The sequence below is a fragment of the Hyla sarda genome, chromosome 11 (genome assembly GCF_029499605.1).
Source record: "Hyla sarda isolate aHylSar1 chromosome 11, aHylSar1.hap1, whole genome shotgun sequence".
Lineage (NCBI taxonomy): Eukaryota > Metazoa > Chordata > Amphibia > Anura > Hylidae > Hyla > Hyla sarda.
The window spans coordinates 98,337,147-98,357,126 of record NC_079199.1 but is presented as its reverse complement, the minus strand read 5'-3'; the positions used below and the strand labels follow the sequence as shown (position 1 = coordinate 98,357,126).

At 54.7% G+C, this 19,980-nt stretch overlaps 1 protein-coding gene across 4 annotated transcripts in view; it reads right to left on the bottom strand.

The window, feature by feature from the left end:
• The window catches only part of KHDC4 (KH domain containing 4, pre-mRNA splicing factor), a 28,653-nt gene extending 15,782 nt beyond the window's left edge, over positions 1-12,871 (bottom strand). For all 4 annotated transcript variants that reach the window (XR_008848801.1, XM_056546044.1, XM_056546043.1 and 1 more), the window contains exons 1-4: positions 12,714-12,871; positions 3,072-3,324; positions 1,550-1,678; positions 1,382-1,461 (exon numbers count right to left, since the gene is read on the bottom strand). Coding sequence is in view for 3 of the 4 variants with exons in the window: in XM_056546044.1 (XP_056402019.1) it covers positions 1,382-1,461; positions 1,550-1,678; positions 3,072-3,324; positions 12,714-12,742 (491 nt within the window). In the remaining variant the exon portion in view is untranslated. The remainder of the gene's footprint in view (positions 1-1,381; positions 1,462-1,549; positions 1,679-3,071; positions 3,325-12,713) is intronic.
• Positions 12,872-19,980: the final 7,109 nt, after the last annotated feature.

The window sequence follows — 19,980 nt, the reverse complement described above, 5'->3', positions numbered from 1 at the left end:
GGGGTGCCGGTACCAAAAGGCAGGGAGCATCAAATATGGCGCTCCTGGGCCTCAGTGGTAACAGGCTGCCGTTATTTAGGCTGGGAAGGGCAAGTAACAATGGTCCTCGCCGACCCTGGTAACGTCAGGCTGTTGCTATTTGGTTGGTATCTGGCTGATACTGAAAATACAGGGAACCACACTTTATTTTTTTAAATATTTTTATTTATACCAACCAAATACCAGTCAAACAGCAACAGCCTGATGTTACTAGGGTGGGCGAGGACCATTGTAACTGGCCCTCCCCAGCCTAAATAACACCAGCCTGTTACCACTGAGGCCCAGGAGCGCCATTTTTGATGCTCTGGGCCTGTTGGAACCGGCTCTTTCCGGCACCCCTGAGGTGGTGGGTACGGGGGTAATAATTGGAGGTTAGCGCTAGCTGGTTTTGGGACTAACGCTAAGCCCCGGCTTAGTAATGGATTCCGTCTATAAGACAGCTTCCACTACTAACCCTGAAAAATAAAGAAAGAAAACAACACGTTTTAAAAAATTAGAATTCCAAAAAACTCTTTAACCATTAAAAAAATAAAAAAGCTGCTCATCAACATAGTCCTCGAATCCGTAGTAGTCCTCCGCATTCATGTATCTGAAGAGAGAAGAGAAAAACATGAAAAATGGGTTATTACAATTTGGGCGCTCCCCCTGTGGAGGACACGCATAAAGCAGTGTCTTCCCAAACAAGGAGCCTTCAGGTGCTGTGAATCTACAACCCCCATCATTCCCAGATGGGCTGGTGGAAAGAAAAAAAAAATTATAGTTGGGAAATAAACTAAAAATATGGAAAAAACAAAACACATTACATATACATATCACAATTTTTTTTCTCCACTATGACTTGAGTAGACAAGAAAAGGTGGTGTTACAAAGTGCCGTTCTGAAGCGATTTATTGTTTTTTGCCTACATACACCAAATTTATCAACCCCTTGGTATAGTATGAGATCTGTCATGCATAACAATTTTTTTTTTATTTTTTTTTTTTTTTTAAATAAGAATGACTTCAAAGCTCACTTTCCAAAGACAACCATGATAAATCTCCATCATAGTGTTTTCCAAACTGTCTCCAGCAGCGGAGAAACTACAACTCTCAGCATGCCTGGACAGTCTTTCAACATCTGGAGGGCCATAGTTTGGACACCACTGCCTTCTAACACGTGTCAAATAATAGCACTGTGGTGTTGTCCATTAGCTGGGGACCGACACACAATTAAAGGGGCCACATCACTCTGTGGGTTTTAGTTCAGAATCCTTCAAGCTAGGGATGGGAAGATTAATAGGATAGGACTATGGCCCAGATGTAGGAGTTTGCCCCAAAGTAAACTTTCTAACAGCCATACGTACCCAGGCCCCACTTTGGCTTTTTCCTCCGGGGTCATGTATCGCCCCCTTGTGGACACAGCTGCCCCGCTCAGCCGGCTGATCTGCAGGGACAATGAAATGGTTGCACTGGTCACAGGCTCCTGTTATTACTTTCAGTCTGTGCTGAACATGAAATGGAACATGACCCACCTCATCCTGTGTCTGCCCTCTGGTCAGCAGGTTCCGGCAGGTCAGCGGCACGTCATTGATCTCCACTTCGGCCACCACAAGATCGTCTTTGCTTTTGGTTGCAGCTGGAGGCTTTCCTGCTACCGGGACCTGGGAATGATAATAAGAAATTGTCCGGTTTAGGCCAAGGATTCAGTGTGATTTTTTGTAGCTTGAAACAAAAAAGAAACAAGATACACAAGAGTCGAGAAAATATATAACAAGCTTTATTATACAAATACAGAACACTAACTAGACATTTAAAAAGACCACATAGGGTCATTCCACAACAGGGAGAAGCCCTAAGGGCTTCTCCCTGTTGTGGAATGACCCTATGGGGTCTTTTTAAATGTCTGTTTAATTTGTATGATAAAGCTTGTTATATATTTCCTCTACATTTGGGTGTTCGCCCTTTTGTGTATCTCTTTTTTGTTGCATGTATATATTAATACACTTGGTAGCACCCCAGCGGTTACTATAGTGCTGAGCCCGCTTACTGCTTTATAGTTTTTGTAGCTTGAGGCCATGTTCACGTGTCAAAATTTCCGTGCCGGATGCTGCATTGGAATTCCGCCGTAGCCGAGTCCTGTTGAATTCAATGGGATTCTGCAGAATTTCTGTGTCCGCAGAAAGATTGAACGTGTCCATTCTTTCTGCGGACGCTGCACGGAATGCATAGCCATCTATGAGACGGCACATTTCTGTGGGGTCCTAGTGCCGGCATATTGTGCCGACGCCCGCAGACTCCAGAATGTCCGCACAGAGATTTTCCGTGTGGACAGTCCGGGGTGTGAACATAGCCTTACAAGATTAATAATAACTAGAGATGAGCGAACTTACAGTAAATTCGATTCGTCACGAACTTCTCGGCTCGGCAGTTGATGACTTTTCCTGCATAAATTAGTTCAGCTTTCCGGTGCTCCAGTGGGCTGGAAAAGGGGGATACAGTCCTAGGAGACTCTTTCCTAGGACTGTATCCACCTTTTCCAGCCCACCGGAGCACCTGAAGGCTGAACTAATTTATGCAGGAAAAGTCATCAACTGCCGAGCTGAGAAGTTCGTGACGAATCGAATTTACTGTAAGTTCGCTCATCTCTAATAATAACTATTGGGTGACAGCTGTAGTCCACAAGACTATATACAACTAAGTATTACTTTTGACTGCAGCTCCAGCTCAATAGTTAAAATCTATCTTGTAATGCTACAAAACGTCACATTGTAGCCCTGGCGATACACCTCAAAATACCCCTCATCCAATTACTGCCTTCAAACAACAGCATTTATAAAGGCAGCACAGGAGATATAGGTGTCTTTTGGGGGACTTGGTACCCTAAGCACATTTGCCCATTAAAAGGTGGGTCCAGGCAGACATGGGAGGAGAAGTACATGATAAAGTAGCCCCCATTCTAATGGGAAGTTTTGAGAAAGAACAGAGCTCTTTTCACTGAACTGGTGCATTAAAGGGGTCATCACCCCAAAACCCCAACTACAGGAGCTTCGTTACCTTGTCTGGAGTGTTCTGGGCAGGTTTGATCTTCCCCTTGGCCATCAGCATGGCATTGATTTTAGCCGCCACGGCAGCAGCAGCGTCGAGGGCCCCGGAGGGTGCACTGACTGTCTCGCTTGTGCTGGTCGGCAGCTTCTCCTCTGCAGGCGGCATGTACATGGTTGTGCCTACAGTTGGTATCACTGGCATCACCCCGGGCAGGAGCAGGGTGGCAGCCACAGGGCCCGGCTGGTCCCATTTGCTTCTCCGTCTGAAAAAAGAAACATTGTTGGAATGAAAAATCTCCGGACAAGTCAACCATATCCGCAGACACACCCCACCTGTTATGTATTCAGTACAAAGAAATGTCATGTATGACGAATTGTCACATCACTTACCACCTGTACCCCAAGATCAAGCCCCCCACTATCCTGCCCCCAACACATGCCTGTGCCTGCTTCTATCCTGCCCCCAATACATGATCGTGCCGCAATACACAGTGACGTCTACGGTGCATCCATGTGCCCCCCCCACACTATTCTGCCCCAATACATCCATGTGCCCCCCCCCCCCACTATTCTGCCCCAATACATGCATGTGCCCCCACGATTCTGCCCCAATATAGTGCCCCCCACTATTCTGCCCCAATACAGTGCCCCTGCCAAAATTATGCACCAATAGATTGTGCCCCCCACTATCCCGACCCCCCCAATCCAGGCTGTGCCCCCCACTATCCCGACCCCCCCAATACAGGGCTGTGCCCCCCACTATCCCGACCCCCCCAATACAGGGCTGTGCCCCCCACTATCCCGACCCCCCCAATAAAGGGCTGTGCCCCCCACAATACAGGGCTGTGCCCCCCCCCCCCACTATCCCGACCCCCCCCCCCCCCCCCAATACAGGGCTGTGCCCCCCCACTATCCCGACCCCCCCAATACAGGGCTGTGCCCCCCCACTATCCCGACCCCCCCCCAATACAGGGCTGTGCCCCCCCACTATCCCGACCCCCCCCCCCAATACAGGGCTGTGCCCCCCCCACTATCCCGACCCCCCCCCCCCCAATACAGGGCTGTGCCCCCCCACTATCCCGACCCCCCCCCCCCCCAATACAGGGCTGTGCCCCCCACTATCCCGACACCCCCCCCCCCCCCAATACAGGGCTGTGCCCCCCACTATCCTGACCCCCCCCAATACAGGGCTGTGCCCCCCACTATCCTTACCCCCTCCAACAGGGCTGCGCCCCCCACTATCCTGCCCCCCCCCAACAGGGCTGCGCCCCCTCCCCACTATCCTGCCCCCCCCAATACAGGGCTGCGCCCCCTCCCCACTATCCTGCCCCCCCCAATACAGGGCTGCGCCCCCTCCCCACTATCCTGCCCCCCCCAATACAGGGCTGCGCCCCCTCCCCACTATCCTGCCCCCCCCCCAATACAGGGCTGCGCCCCCTCCCCACTATCCTGCCCCCCCCCCCCCAATACAGGGCTGCGCCCCCTCCCCACTATCCTGCCCCCCCCAATACAGGGCTGCGCCCCCTCCCCACTATCCTGCCCCCCCAATACAGGGCTGCGCCCCCTCCCCACTATCCTGCCCCCCCCCAATACAGGGCTGCGCCCCCTCCCCACTATCCTGCCCCCCCAAAACAGGGCTGCGCCCCCTCCCACTATCCTGCCCCCCCCAATACAGGGCTGCGCCCCCTCCCCACTATCCTGCCCCCCCCAATACAGGGCTGCGCCCCCTCCCCACTATCCTGCCCCCCCCAATACAGGGCTGCGCCCCCTCCCCACTATCCTGCCCCCCCCCCAATACAGGGCTGCGCCCCCTCCCACTATCCTGCCCCCCCCCAATACAGGGCTGCGCCCCCTCCCACTATCCTGCCCCCCCCCCAATACAGGGCTGCGCCCCCTCCCCACTATCCTGCCCCCCCCCCCAATATCCTGCCCCCCCCCCCCAATAAAGGGCTGCGCCCCCTCCCCACTATCCTGCCCCCCCCAATACAGGGCTGCGCCCCCTCCCCACTATCCTGCCCCCCCCAATACAGGGCTGCGCCCCCCTCCCCACTATCCTGCCCCCCCAATACAGGGCTGCGCCCCCTCCCCACTATCCTGCCCCCCCAATACAGGGCTGCGCCCCCTCCCCACTATCCTGCCCCCCCAATACAGGGCTGCGCCCCCTCCCCACTATCCTGCCCCCCCCCAATACAGGGCTGCGCCCCCTCCCCACTATCCTGCCCTCCCAATACAGGGCTGCGCCCCCTCCCCACTATCCTGCCCCCCAATACAGGGCTGCGCCCCCTCCCCACTATCCTACCCCCCCAATACAGGGCTGCGCCCCCTCCCCACTAACCTGCCCCCCAATACAGGGCTGCGCCCCCTCCCCACTATTCTGCCCCCCAATACAGGGCTGCGCCCCCTCCCCACTATCCTGCCCCCCAATACAGGGCTGCGCCCCCTCCCCACTATCTTGCCCCCCAATACAGGGCTGCGCCCCCTCCCCACTATCTTGCCCCCCAATACAGGGCTGCGCCCCCTCCCCACTATCTTGCCCTCCAATACAGGGCTGCGCCCCCTCCCCACTATCTTGCCCCCCAATACAGGGCTGCGCCCCCTCCCCACTATCTTGCCCCCCAATACAGGGCTGCGCCCCCTCCCCACTATCTTGCCCCCCAATACAGGGCTGTGCCCCCACTATCCTGTCCCCCAATACAGGGCTGTGCCCCCTCCCCACTATCCTGTCCCCCAATACAGGGCTGTGCCCCCTCCCCACTATCCTGTCCCCCAATACAGGGCTGTGCCCCCACTATCCTGTCCCCCAATACAGGGCTGTGCCCCCCCACTATCCTGTCCCCCAATACAGGGCTGTGCCCCCCCACTATCCTGTCCCCCAATACAGGGCTGTGCCCCCCCACTATCCTGTCCCCCAATACAGGGCTGTGCCCCCCCACTATCCTGTCCCCCAATACAGGGCTGTGCCCCCCCACTATCCTGTCCCCCAATACAGGGCTGTGCCCCCCCCACTATCCTGTCCCCCAATACAGGGCTGTGCCCCCCCACTATCCTTTCCCCCAATACAGGGCTGTGCCCCCCCACTATCCTGTCCCCCAATACAGGGCTGTGCCCCCCACTATCCTGTCCCCCTATACAGGGCTGTGCCCCCCACTATCCTGTCCCCCAATACAGGGCTGTGCCCCCCACTATCCTGTCCCCCAATACAGGGCTGTGCCCCCCACTATCCTGTCCCCCAATACAGGGCTGTGCCCCCCACTATCCTGTCCCCCAATACAGGGCTGTGCCCCCCCACTATCCTGTCCCCCAATACAGGGCTGTGCCCCCCACTATCCTGTCCCCCAATACAGGGCTGTGCCCCCCACTATCCTGTCCCCCAATACAGGGCTGTGCCCCCCACTATCCTGTCCCCCAATACAGGGCTGTGCCCCCCACTATCCTGTCCCCCAATACAGGGCTGTGCCCCCCACTATCCTGTCCCCCAATACAGGGCTGTGCCCCCCACTATCCTGTCCCCCCTCCCCACTATCCTGTCCCCCCTCCCCACTATCCTGTCCCCCCCAATACAGGGCTGTGCCCCCCCCACTATCCTGTCCCCCCAATACAGGGCTGTGCCCCCCCCCACTATCCTGTCCCCCCAATACAGGGCTGTGCCCCCCCCCCCACTATCCTGTCCCCCCAATACAGGGCTGTGCCCCCCCTCCCCCCACTATCCTGTCCCCCCCAATACAGGGCTGTGCCCCCCCACTATCCTGTCCCCCAATACAGGGCTGTGCCCCCCCCCCACTATCCTGTCCCCCCCAATACAGGGCTGTGCCCCCTCCCCACTATCCTGTCCCCCCAATACAGGGCTGTGCCCCCTCCCCACTATCCTGTCCCCCCAATACAGGGCTGTACCCCCCCCCCCCACTATCCTGTCCCCCCAATACAGGGCTGTGCCCCCTCCCCACTATCCTGTCCCCCCAATACAGGGCTGTGCCCCCTCCCCACTATCCTGTCCCCCCAATACAGGGCTGTGCCCCCTCCCCACTATCCTGTCCCCCCAATACAGGGCTGTGCCCCCTCCCCACTATCCTGTCCCCCCAATACAGGGCTGTGCCCCCCCCCCCCACTATCCTGCCCCCCCCCCCCCACTATCCTGTCCCCCCAATACAGGGCTGTGCCCCCCCCCCCACTATCCTGTCCCCCCCAATACAGGGCTGTGCCCCCCCCACTATCCTGCCCCCCCCCAATACAGGGCTGTGCCCCCCCCCCCCCCCACTATCCTGTCCCCCCAATACAGGGCTGTGCCCCCTCCCCACTATCCTGTCCCCCCAATACAGGGCTGTGCCCCCCCCACTATCCTGTCCCCCCAATACAGGGCTGTGCCCCCCCCACTATCCTGTCCCCCCAATACAGGGTTGTGCCCCCTCCCCACTATCCTGTCCCCCCAATACAGGGTTGTGCCCCCTCCCCACTATCCTGTCCCCCCAATACAGGGCTGCGCCCCCTCCCCACTATCCTGTCCCCCCAATACAGGGATGCGCCCCCTCCCCACTATCCTGTCCCCCCAATACAGGGCTGCGCCCCCCCCCCTCTATCCTGTCCCCCCAATACAGGGCTGCGCCCCCCCCCCCCCACTATCCTGTCCCCCCAATACAGGGCTGTGCCCCCCCCCACTATCCTGTCCCCCCCAATACAGGGCTGTGCCCCCCCCCACTATCCTGTCCCCCCCAATACAGGGCTGTGCCCCCCCCCCCACTATCCTGTCCCCCCAATACAGGGCTGTGCCCCCCCCCCCACTATCCTGTCCCCCCAATACAGGGCTGTGCCCCCCCCCTCCACTATCCTGTCCCCCAATACAGGGCTGTGCCCCCTCCCCACTATCCTGTCCCCCCAATACAGGGCTGTGCCCCCCCCCCCACTATCCTGTCCCCCCAATACAGGGCTGTGCCCCCCCCACTATCCTGTCCCCCCAATACAGGGCTGTACCCCCCCCACTATCCTGTCCCCCCAATACAGGGCTGTACCCCCCCCCCACTATCCTGTCCCCCCAATACAGGGCTGTACCCCCCCCCCACTATCCTGTCCCCCCAATACAGGGCTGTACCCCCCCCCCACTATCCTGTCCCCCCAATACAGGGCTGTACCCCCCCCCCCACTATCCTGTCCCCCCAATACAGGGCTGTACCCCCCCCCCCACTATCCTGTCCCCCCAATACAGGGCTGTACCCCCCCCCCACTATCCTGTCCCCCCAATACAGGGCTGTACCCCCCCCCCCACTATCCTGTCCCCCCAATACAGGGCTGTACCCCCCCCCTATCCTGTCCCCCCAATACAGGGCTGTACCCCCCCCCCCCACTATCCTGTCCCCCCAATACAGGGCTGTGCCCCCCACTATCCTGTCCCCCCAATACAGGGCTGTACCCCCCCCACTATCCTGTCCCCCCAATACAGGGCTGTACCCCCCCCCACTATCCTGTCCCCCCAATACAGGGCTGTGCCCCCCACTATCCTGTCCCCCCAATACAGGGCTGTGCCCCCCACTATCCTGTCCCCCCAATACAGGGCTGTGCCCCCCACTATCCTGTCCCCCCAATACAGGGCTGTGCCCCCCACTATCCTGCCCCCCCAATACAGGGCTGTGCCCCCCACTATCCTGTCCCCCAATACAGGGCTGTGCCCCCCACTATCCTGTCCCCCCAATACAGGGCTGTGCCCCCCACTATCCTGTCCCCCCAATACAGGGCTGTGCCCCCCCACTATCCTGTCCCCCCAATACAGGGCTGTGCCCCCCCACTATCCTGTCCCCCCAATACAGGGCTGTGCCCCCCCACTATCCTGTCCCCCCAATACAGGGCTGTGCCCCCCACTATCCTGTCCCCCCAATACAGGGCTGTGCCCCCCACTATCCTGTCCCCCAATACAGGGCTGTGACCCCCACTATCCTGTCCCCCCAATACAGGGCTGTGCCCCCCACTATCCTGTCCCCCAATACAGGGCTGTGCCCCCCACTATCCTGTCCCCCAATACAGGGCTGTGCCCCCCACTATCCTGTCCCCCCCCCCAATACAGGGCTGTGCCCCCCACTATCCTGCCCCCCCCAATACAGGGCTGTGCTCCCCACTATCCTGTCCCCCAATACAGGGCTGTGCCCCCCACTATCCTGTCCCCCCAATACAGGGCTGTGCCCCCCCACTATCCTGTCCCCCCAATACAGTGGCTGTGCCCCCCCACTATCCTGTCCCCCCAATACAGGGCTGTGCCCCCCACTATCCTGTCCCCCCAATACAGGGCTGTGCCCCCCACTATCCTGTCCCCCAATACAGGGCTGTGACCCCCACTATCCTGTCCCCCCAATACAGGGCTGTGCCCCCCACTATCCTGTCCCCCAATACAGGGCTGTGCCCCCCACTATCCTGTCCCCCAATACAGGGCTGTGCCCCCCACTATCCTGTCCCCCCCCCCAATACAGGGCTGTGCCCCCCACTATCCTGCCCCCCCCAATACAGGGCTGTGCCCCCACTATCCTGCCCCCCCCAATACAGGGCTGTGCCCCCCACTATCCTGTCCCCCCCCCCAATACAGGGCTGTGCCCCCCACTATCCTGCCCCCCCCAATACAGGGCTGTGCTCCCCACTATCCTGTCCCCCAATACAGGGCTGTGCCCCCTCCCCACTATCCTGTCCCCCCAATACAGGGCTGTGCCCCCTCCCCACTATCCTGTCCCCCCAATACAGGGCTGTGCCCCCTCCCCACTATCCTGTCCCCCCAATACAGGGCTGTGCCCCCTCCCCACTATCCTGTCCCCCCAATACAGGGCTGTGCCCCCTCCCCACTATCCTGTCCCCCCAATACAGGGCTGTGCCCCCCCCCCCCACTATCCTGCCCCCCCCCCCCACTATCCTGTCCCCCCAATACAGGGCTGTGCCCCCCCCCCCACTATCCTGTCCCCCCCCAATACAGGGCTGTGCCCCCCCCACTATCCTGCCCCCCCCCAATACAGGGCTGTGCCCCCCCCCCCCCACTATCCTGTCCCCCCAATACAGGGCTGTGCCCCCTCCCCACTATCCTGTCCCCCCAATACAGGGCTGTGCCCCCCCCACTATCCTGTCCCCCCAATACAGGGCTGTGCCCCCCCCACTATCCTGTCCCCCCAATACAGGGTTGTGCCCCCTCCCCACTATCCTGTCCCCCCAATACAGGGTTGTGCCCCCTCCCCACTATCCTGTCCCCCCAATACAGGGCTGCGCCCCCTCCCCACTATCCTGTCCCCCCAATACAGGGATGCGCCCCCTCCCCACTATCCTGTCCCCCCAATACAGGGCTGCGCCCCCCCCCCTCTATCCTGTCCCCCCAATACAGGGCTGCGCCCCCCCCCCCCACTATCCTGTCCCCCCAATACAGGGCTGTGCCCCCCCCCACTATCCTGTCCCCCCCAATACAGGGCTGTGCCCCCCCCCACTATCCTGTCCCCCCCAATACAGGGCTGTGCCCCCCCCCCCACTATCCTGTCCCCCCAATACAGGGCTGTGCCCCCCCCCCCACTATCCTGTCCCCCCAATACAGGGCTGTGCCCCCCCCCTCCACTATCCTGTCCCCCAATACAGGGCTGTGCCCCCTCCCCACTATCCTGTCCCCCCAATACAGGGCTGTGCCCCCCCCCCCACTATCCTGTCCCCCCAATACAGGGCTGTGCCCCCCCCACTATCCTGTCCCCCCAATACAGGGCTGTACCCCCCCCACTATCCTGTCCCCCCAATACAGGGCTGTACCCCCCCCCCCACTATCCTGTCCCCCCAATACAGGGCTGTACCCCCCCCCCCACTATCCTGTCCCCCCAATACAGGGCTGTACCCCCCCCCCACTATCCTGTCCCCCCAATACAGGGCTGTACCCCCCCCCCACTATCCTGTCCCCCCAATACAGGGCTGTACCCCCCCCCCCCACTATCCTGTCCCCCCAATACAGGGCTGTACCCCCCCCCCACTATCCTGTCCCCCCAATACAGGGCTGTACCCCCCCCCCACTATCCTGTCCCCCCAATACAGGGCTGTACCCCCCCCCTATCCTGTCCCCCCAATACAGGGCTGTACCCCCCCCCCACTATCCTGTCCCCCCAATACAGGGCTGTGCCCCCCACTATCCTGTCCCCCCAATACAGGGCTGTACCCCCCCCACTATCCTGTCCCCCCAATACAGGGCTGTACCCCCCCCCACTATCCTGTCCCCCCAATACAGGGCTGTGCCCCCCACTATCCTGTCCCCCCAATACAGGGCTGTGCCCCCCACTATCCTGTCCCCCCAATACAGGGCTGTGCCCCCCACTATCCTGTCCCCCCAATACAGGGCTGTGCCCCCCACTATCCTGCCCCCCCAATACAGGGCTGTGCCCCCCACTATCCTGTCCCCCAATACAGGGCTGTGCCCCCCACTATCCTGTCCCCCCAATACAGGGCTGTGCCCCCCACTATCCTGTCCCCCCAATACAGGGCTGTGCCCCCCCACTATCCTGTCCCCCCAATACAGGGCTGTGCCCCCCCACTATCCTGTCCCCCCAATACAGGGCTGTGCCCCCCCACTATCCTGTCCCCCCAATACAGGGCTGTGCCCCCCACTATCCTGTCCCCCCAATACAGGGCTGTGCCCCCCACTATCCTGTCCCCCAATACAGGGCTGTGACCCCCACTATCCTGTCCCCCCAATACAGGGCTGTGCCCCCCACTATCCTGTCCCCCAATACAGGGCTGTGCCCCCCACTATCCTGTCCCCCAATACAGGGCTGTGCCCCCCACTATCCTGTCCCCCCCCCCAATACAGGGCTGTGCCCCCCACTATCCTGCCCCCCCCAATACAGGGCTGTGCTCCCCACTATCCTGTCCCCCAATACAGGGCTGTGCCCCCCACTATCCTGTCCCCCCAATACAGGGCTGTGCCCCCCCACTATCCTGTCCCCCCAATACAGGGCTGTGCCCCCCCACTATCCTGTCCCCCCAATACAGGGCTGTGCCCCCCACTATCCTGTCCCCCCAATACAGGGCTGTGCCCCCCACTATCCTGTCCCCCAATACAGGGCTGTGACCCCCACTATCCTGTCCCCCCAATACAGGGCTGTGCCCCCCACTATCCTGTCCCCCAATACAGGGCTGTGCCCCCCACTATCCTGTCCCCCAATACAGGGCTGTGCCCCCCACTATCCTGTCCCCCCCCCCAATACAGGGCTGTGCCCCCCACTATCCTGCCCCCCCCAATACAGGGCTGTGCCCCCCACTATCCTGCCCCCCCCAATACAGGGCTGTGCCCCCCACTATCCTGTCCCCCCCCCCCAATACAGGGCTGTGCCCCCCACTATCCTGCCCCCCCCCAATACAGGGCTGTGCTCCCCACTATCCTGTCCCCCCCCAATACAGGGCTGTGCTCCCCACTATCCTGTCCCCCAATACAGGGTTCCCCCCCCCCCCCCCCTGACTATCCTTCCGCTTACATTACCTCCCCGGCTCTACATTACACCGGACTTCCGGGTGGCGGCCTGCTCCGTGCACTCGGGCCTTGTACCGGCTCCAGAGGCTTGGTCAGAGCTCCGCCCGCCTCCCCCGCAGTAACACCGCACTGCCGCCTGTCAATACCCCGAGACACCCCCGCACCCTACTGCCCCGAATAGTATCCAGCCAGGCTCACCCGCCGGTCTGTGCGCTCATCGCTGACATGGCGACCGCACAATCCTCCGCCTTCTTGTCGTCTTCCAGCTACGTCAACACGCACGGACGTCAGTTGGTAGACCACGCCCTCTGACAGGCCAATGGTCACGCCCTTCGAGTCACGTGAGCGGCGTCAGTATGGTGACGTCGTGTGGGCGCGCCCTGCCTGTCAGTTGCTATGTCTGCGCTGCGTGTGACTGGTTACTAAGCAGGAGGGAAACGGCATCCCATAGCAACCAATCAGAATTCAGATTGTACGTTCTAGAGCGTGCCCAGGAAATGTAAGGCGGATTCTGATTGGCGGTTGCGAAGGAAAGTTATTCTTTTTTTTTCCTTTCAAAACGTTATTGTAATTATTACTCTTATTGACAAAGTTTGCATTATTCCATTCAGCTGGTGATCTGTGAGTACAGCCTGTGTATTGTTTTGATCCATTCAATCGGTAATCCATTAGTACAGTTTGCCTATTGCATTGGTCCATTCAGGGGGTAATCTGTTAGTACAGCCTGCCTAATGCATTAATCCATTGCACAGGTAATCTGTTAGTACAGCCTGCCTAATATGGTGATCCATTTAATTGGTGATCTTGATCAATTCAATTAGTAATCTGTTAGTACAGCCTGCCTATTGTGTTGATCCATTCAGTCGGTAATCCGTTAGTAGAGCCTGCCTCTTGTGTTGGTCCATTCAGTCGGTAATCCATTAGTACAGCCTGCCTATTGTGTTGATCCATTCAGTCGGTAATCCGTTAGTAGAGCCTGCCTCTTGTGTTGGTCCATTCAGTCAGTAATCCGTTAGTACAGCCTGCCTCTTGTGTTGGTCCATTCAGTCGGTAATCCGTTAGTACAGCCTGCCTATTGTGTTGGTCCATTCAGTCGGTAATCCGTTAGTACAGCCTGCCTATTGTGTCGGTCCATTCAGTTTGTGATGTTGATCCATTCAGTCGGTAATCCGTTAGTACAGCCTGCCTATTGTGTTGGTCCATTCAATTTGTGATGTTGATCCATTCGGTCGGTAATCTGTTAGTACAGCCTGCCTAATGCATTAATCCATTGCACAGGTAATCTGTTAGTACAGCCTGCCTAATATGGTGATCCATTTAATTGGTGATCTTGATCAATTCAATTAGTAATCTGTTAGTACAGCCTCCCTATTGTGTTGATCCATTCAGTCTGTAATCCGTTAGCAGAGCCTGCCTATTGTGTTGGTCCATTCAGTCGGTAATCCGTTAGTACAGCCTTCCTATTGAGTTGATCCATTCAGTCGGTAATCCGTTAGTACAGCCTGCCTCTTGTGTTGGTCCATTCAGTCGGTAATCCGTTAGTACAGCCTGCCTCTTGTGTTGGTCCATTCAGTCGGTAATCCGTTAGTACAGCCTTCCTATTGAGTTGATCCATTCAGTCGGTAATCCGTTAGTACAGCCTGCCTCTTGTGTTGGTCCATTCAGTCGGTAATCCGTTAGTACAGCCTGCCTATTGTGTTGGTCCATTCAGTCGGTAATCCGTTAGTACAGCCTGCCTATTGTGTTGGTCCATTCAGTCGGTAATCCGTTAGTACAGCCTGCCTATTGTGTTGGTCCATTCAGTCGGTAATCCATTAGTACAGCCTGCCTATTGTGTTGGTCCATTCAGTCGGTAATCCTTTAGTACAGCCTTTCTATTGTGTTGATCTATTCAGTCGGTAATCCGTTAGTACAGCCTACCTATTGTGTTGGTCCATTCAGTCGGTAATCCGTTAGTACAGCCTGCCTATTGTGTTGATCCATTCAGTCGGTAATCCGTTAGTACAGCCTGCCTATTGTGTTGGTTCATTCAGTCGGTAATCCATTAGTACAGCCTGCCTCTTGTGTTGGTCCATTCAGTCGGTAATCCGTTAGTACAGCCTGCCTATTGTGTTGGTCCATTCAGTCGGTAATCCGTTAGTACAGCCTTCCTATTGTGTTGGTCCATTCAGTCGGTAATCCGTTAGTACAGCCTGCCTATTGTGTTGGTCCATTCAGTCGGTAATCCGTTAGTACAGCCTGCCTATTGTGTTGGTCCATTCAGTCGGTAATCCGTTAGTACAGCCTGCCTATTGTGTTGGTCCATTCAGTCGGTAATCCGTTAGTACAGCCTGCCTATTGTGTTGGTCCATTCAGTCGGTAATCCGTTAGTACAGCCTGCCTATTGTGTTGGTCCATTCAGTCGGTAATCCGTTAGTACAGCCTGCCTATTGTGTCGGTCCATTCAGTTGGTGAGCAGTTAGAACGGCCTGCCTATTGCAGATACCTTTAATTTTATCGATGCAATAGGCATTTTTTTCATATTGTTTAAAAAACACAAAATCTCTCATCTAAATTAAAATGGTACCAATAAAAAAAAACGTCATATCATGGCGCAAAAAAAAATTTGATCCCTCATACAGCCCTGTATACAGAAAAATGTTAGTTATAGGGGTCTGAATAGAGCGAATTTAGGCATATTTATTGTTAATTTTTCAAGTAGTACCATATAACAAAAGCTTTATAAATTATACCCTCCCCAATAGTTAAAAAAATAAATATATTTTTTTTGTTTACACCCCCCCCCCCCCCCAATATTAATAATTTTATTGGTTGCGCTGTACATATTATGGTAAAATGAAAAGTGTCATTATAAAGTACATTTGACTTCATCAGGAGTCACAATTCTGTAAGTCCCATCCAAAGTCTATGGCATTTCGACTCGTGATGGCATTGTGTCGGGCCAAGTCTTGACCTACTCTTTAAAGGGGTACTCCGCCTCTAGACATCTTATCTCCTATACAAAGAATAGAGGATAAGGTGTCTGATTGGGGGGGGGGGGTCTCACTGCTGGAGACCCTTGCGATCTTCTTGCTGCACCTGGCGTTAGTTTAGAGCGTCAGGTGCAGCGCCGGAGGCTCGTGACATCCCGGCCGTGCCCCACTCGTGATGTCACAGCTATGCCCCCTCAATGCAAGTCTGTGGGAGGGGGCGTCAAGCCCCCTCCCATAGACTTGCATTGAGGGGGCATGGCCGTGATGTCACAAGCAGGGTGTGACGTGACATCACAAGCCTCTGCCCCACATCACCAGTCATCCGGCACGGAGAGAAGTTCGCTCCTTGCACAGGATGTCTGGGTGCCACAGCCGAGATCGCAGGGGTCCCCAGCGGCGGGATCCCCACGATCAGACATCTTTTCCCCTATCCTTTGGATAAGGATAAGATGTCTAGGGGCGGAGTACCCCTTTAAGGGTTTAAACTACAGCTGCAGTCCACAGCAATGCAGTGAGTTGTCACTTTATGGGCTGCAGCTGTTACACAATAGTTCAAATCAATTAGTAGAATTAGAAGCACCTTGCGGCTAAATTCACACTGCGCAAATTTTTTTGACGTATTTTATTTTACGAGAGCATTATAATCTGTAATCTGAAAAAGGCCCTTTTCGCCGATTACGGCAAAAAAAATATTGCGCAGCGTGCACAGGAGATCTCCGAAGTTATTTATGAAGAGTAGTCGACTGTCCTGAGAATGCGTCTCCTATTAGGGAGAAAGGGGGTCCTGTGACCCTAGTCATGCCGAGCAAAACCATCCATGACCGGGAGAGGGAGGAGAAGATGGCGGCACGAGCCGGCTGGTTATGCCCATTGTACAAAAAAAAAAATATATATATATATATATATATTTATATATATATTTATTTATCTGGTATTCTTTATGGAGGAATTTATGATTATTTTTGGAGAGTTCTTTTTGTCTATTTTTTTTTTGTCAAAGGTTTGCACCTTTTGGATTGGTTTGTGCAGTTGCCATGAATTTACTATGTGCGACTTAAAAAAAAAAAAAAAAAAAAAAGCTTATTATTTTTTCGCAAACAACCCTCCAACCCACACATAGAAAAGTGCCTGTGCAGAGCAATTATTGGATGGTGTTTATTCTGTGCTGAATTTACCACATGCCATGCGCCAAATAAATTTGTGAAGATAAGAAAGGAACAGTATGGACATCTAGGGGGTGCCAGTGATCATCCGAAGGGGTGCAAATGGCTGCCAGTATCCTCCCATCACCCAGAGCCTTCTTTCGTAGGAAGAAGTTCTGATTATGGCCCAGAATCAGAATGGATATTTTCAAAGACGCTAATTGTTGATGTACCAAACTTTATTTACTGTACAGACAACATGTTTTGGGGGTCAGATCCCTTCTTCATCAGGTCAGGAACAAGAAGGGGATATGCCCCTCCCGAAACACGTCGTCTGTGTAGTAATCAAAGTTTGTTACATCGCCAATTGGTAACTTTATAAAGTATCCATTCTCTTCAGGCGGATGATGTGTTGATTGTGTACATTTTGGTGGACTGGTGCCAAATGTATTTTATTTATGAATTTATCGTAGGAAGAAGTCCGGTCTATGGCCCTGAATCAGCCCAACAAAAATGGATACTTTCAAAAGCACCAAACGACGTTCCATCAAATTGACTGTACAGACAACGCGTTTCAAGGGGCAAATCCCCTTTTTGTTCCTGACCTGATGAAGAAGGGATATGACCCCCAAAACACGTTGACTTTACAGTAAATAACATTTAGTACATCGTCGATTAGCGCCTATTAAAACATCCATTTTCTTTAGGCTGATTCTGGGCCATAATCAGAACTTCTTCCAACTATAGAAGGCTCTGGGCGATGGGAGGATTCTGGCAGCCATTTGCACCCCTTCGGATGATACACGTTGTCTGTACAGTCAATAAAGTTTGATACATACATTGGCACCTATAAAGGGGTACTCAGCTGGAAAATATTTTTATTTATTTATTTTTTTAAATCAACTGGTGCCAGAAAGTTAAACAGTTTTGTAAATTACTTCTATTAAAAAATCTAAACCTGTTCCACCGATTTTTCTACCTTTATTTTTATTTATCTATGGTTTTTATACTTTATTTATATATTTTCCTATGATGTTCGCATACTTCAAGATATGTGTTCTATTCTGCTGTTATTGTAAAATTGTTAAAATTCTTCTAAAATAAACAGTTATACAAAAAAAAAAAATCTTAGTCCTTCCAGTACTTATCAGCTGCTGTATGATCCACAGGAAGTTCTTTTCTTTTTGAATTTCCTTTCTGTCTGACCACAGTGCTCTCTGCTGACACCTCTGTCCATGTCAGGAACTGTCCAGAGCAGGAGAAAATCCCAATAGCAAACCTCTCCTGCTCTGGACAGTTCCTAAAATGAACAGAGGTGTCAGCAGAGAGCACTGTGGTGAGACAGAAAGGAAATTCAAAAAGAAAAGAACTTCCTGTGGATTATACAGCACTTGATAAGTACTGGAAGGATTAAGATTTTTTTTAATAAAAGTAATTTACAGATCTGTTTAACTTTCTGACATCAGTTGATAAAAAAAAAAAAATGTTTTCCAGTGGAGTACCCCTTTAAAAGTATCCATTTTTTGTAGGCTGATTGCAAGCCATAGACCTGACGTCATTTCCCAACCAGGGTGCTTCCAGCTGTTGTAAAACTACAACTCTCAGCATGCCCGGACAGCCAAAGGCTGTCCGGGCATGCTGGGAGTTGTAGTTTTGAAACAGCTGAAGGCACCCCGGTTGGAAAACACCCCTATAAGGCTCAGATTTTCTTTTTTGTTGTTGTTGTTTTCCTACCATCTGCAGTGACCACTATCTGCCATAAGGCGGCGCCACCACTCAGTAGAGGATGTAAATCTTGTCCGTTCTGCTTTGCTTTGCCATCTTATTCTCACATCTATTCACCGGTCGTGTGTATTCAGGCATATAGGTGAAACATATGGTCCTAAAGGAGCCGACCACATTACACAGACAGTCCCTGGTGACTATTGCTGATGACATCGGGACTGAAGGCCTTTGTATCTCCTACATCCATTTCAATTACCCCCCCCCCTCTGATCCCCCTGTGCCGTTTCAATTGCCCCCCTCTGATCCCCCGGTGCCGTTTCAATTGCCCCCCTCTAAACCCCCTGTGCTGTTTCAATTGCCCCCCTCTGATCCCCCTGTGCCCTTTCAATTACCCCCTCTGATCCCCTGTGCCCTTTCAAGTGCCCTACTCTGATCCCCTGTGCCCTTTCAAGTGCCCTACTCTGATCCCCCTGTGCCCTTTCAATTGCCTCCTCTAAACCCCCTGTGCCCTTTCAATTACCCCCCTCTGATCCCCCTGTGCCCTTTCAATTACCCCCTCTCATCCCCCTGTGCCCTTTCAATTACCCCCTCTGATCCCACTGTGCCATTTCATTTCCCACCGTCTGATCCCCCTGTGCCATCTCAGTTACCCCCTCTGATCCCCCTGTGCCCTTTCAATTTCCCCCCTCTGATCCCCCTGTGCCATTTCAATTGCCCCCCTATGATCCCCCTGTGCCATTTCAGTTACCCCCCCCCCTCTGATCCCCCTGTGCCATTTCAATCCCCCCCCCCTCTGATCCCACAGTGGCATTTCAATTGCCCCCCCTCTTATCCAAAACCCACCCCACCCCCGTGCCAATTTAATCCCTTTCTGATCCCCCTGTGCCATTACATGACGCGATGTGTATGGGCTTGGGCGGAGCTTCCTATTATGTCACGCATGTATAATTAATTATGCAAATTACCACTGGCGGGTTTTTTTTTTTTTGCAAGAAAGGTGGCGACCCTACTTGGGGCACTAGGGGTTGAGGTCATTAGATTTTGCACCTAAGATCTCCGATCTCCATTGATCTTTAATAGGATCAGTAATGGAGATGATGAGGAATTTTGGTCGTGTTCGGACCATCATCACCCGCACCCATAAGTGTCCCATAGACTGGAGTTTTTGAGGCACATCGGACCGCCAGATTTTATTAGGACTGAGATCCGGGGGGCTCGGCGTGCCAGCATAGTTCCCTTTGTAAGCCCTTTGCATTCACTACCCAGCGGTCTCCTCCAAACTGGATGAGGGGCCATAGAAATGAATGAATGGACTCTGTTTTCCCACAACGACTCACAAAGGATAAGCTCAGCCCCCCCCCCCCCCCCCCCCCCCCGTCCATCAGAGTCCGGTACATAGTGTCAGCATAAAGCTGCCAGGATAAAGGGAGGGGGGGGGGGTTCCTACCAATCTTCATGGGGCCCGGATGTGTCTCCGGACAAACACAAAAACACAGGGGCCAAACCCCTGGATCAGAGAACATATCAGGGGGCAAAGCAGTATAATCCAATGTACAGAACAAAAGGAGAATAAAGCGCAAATACTAAAATGTACTGCTCAGTAACAACAGTATTCTGTATAAAAGA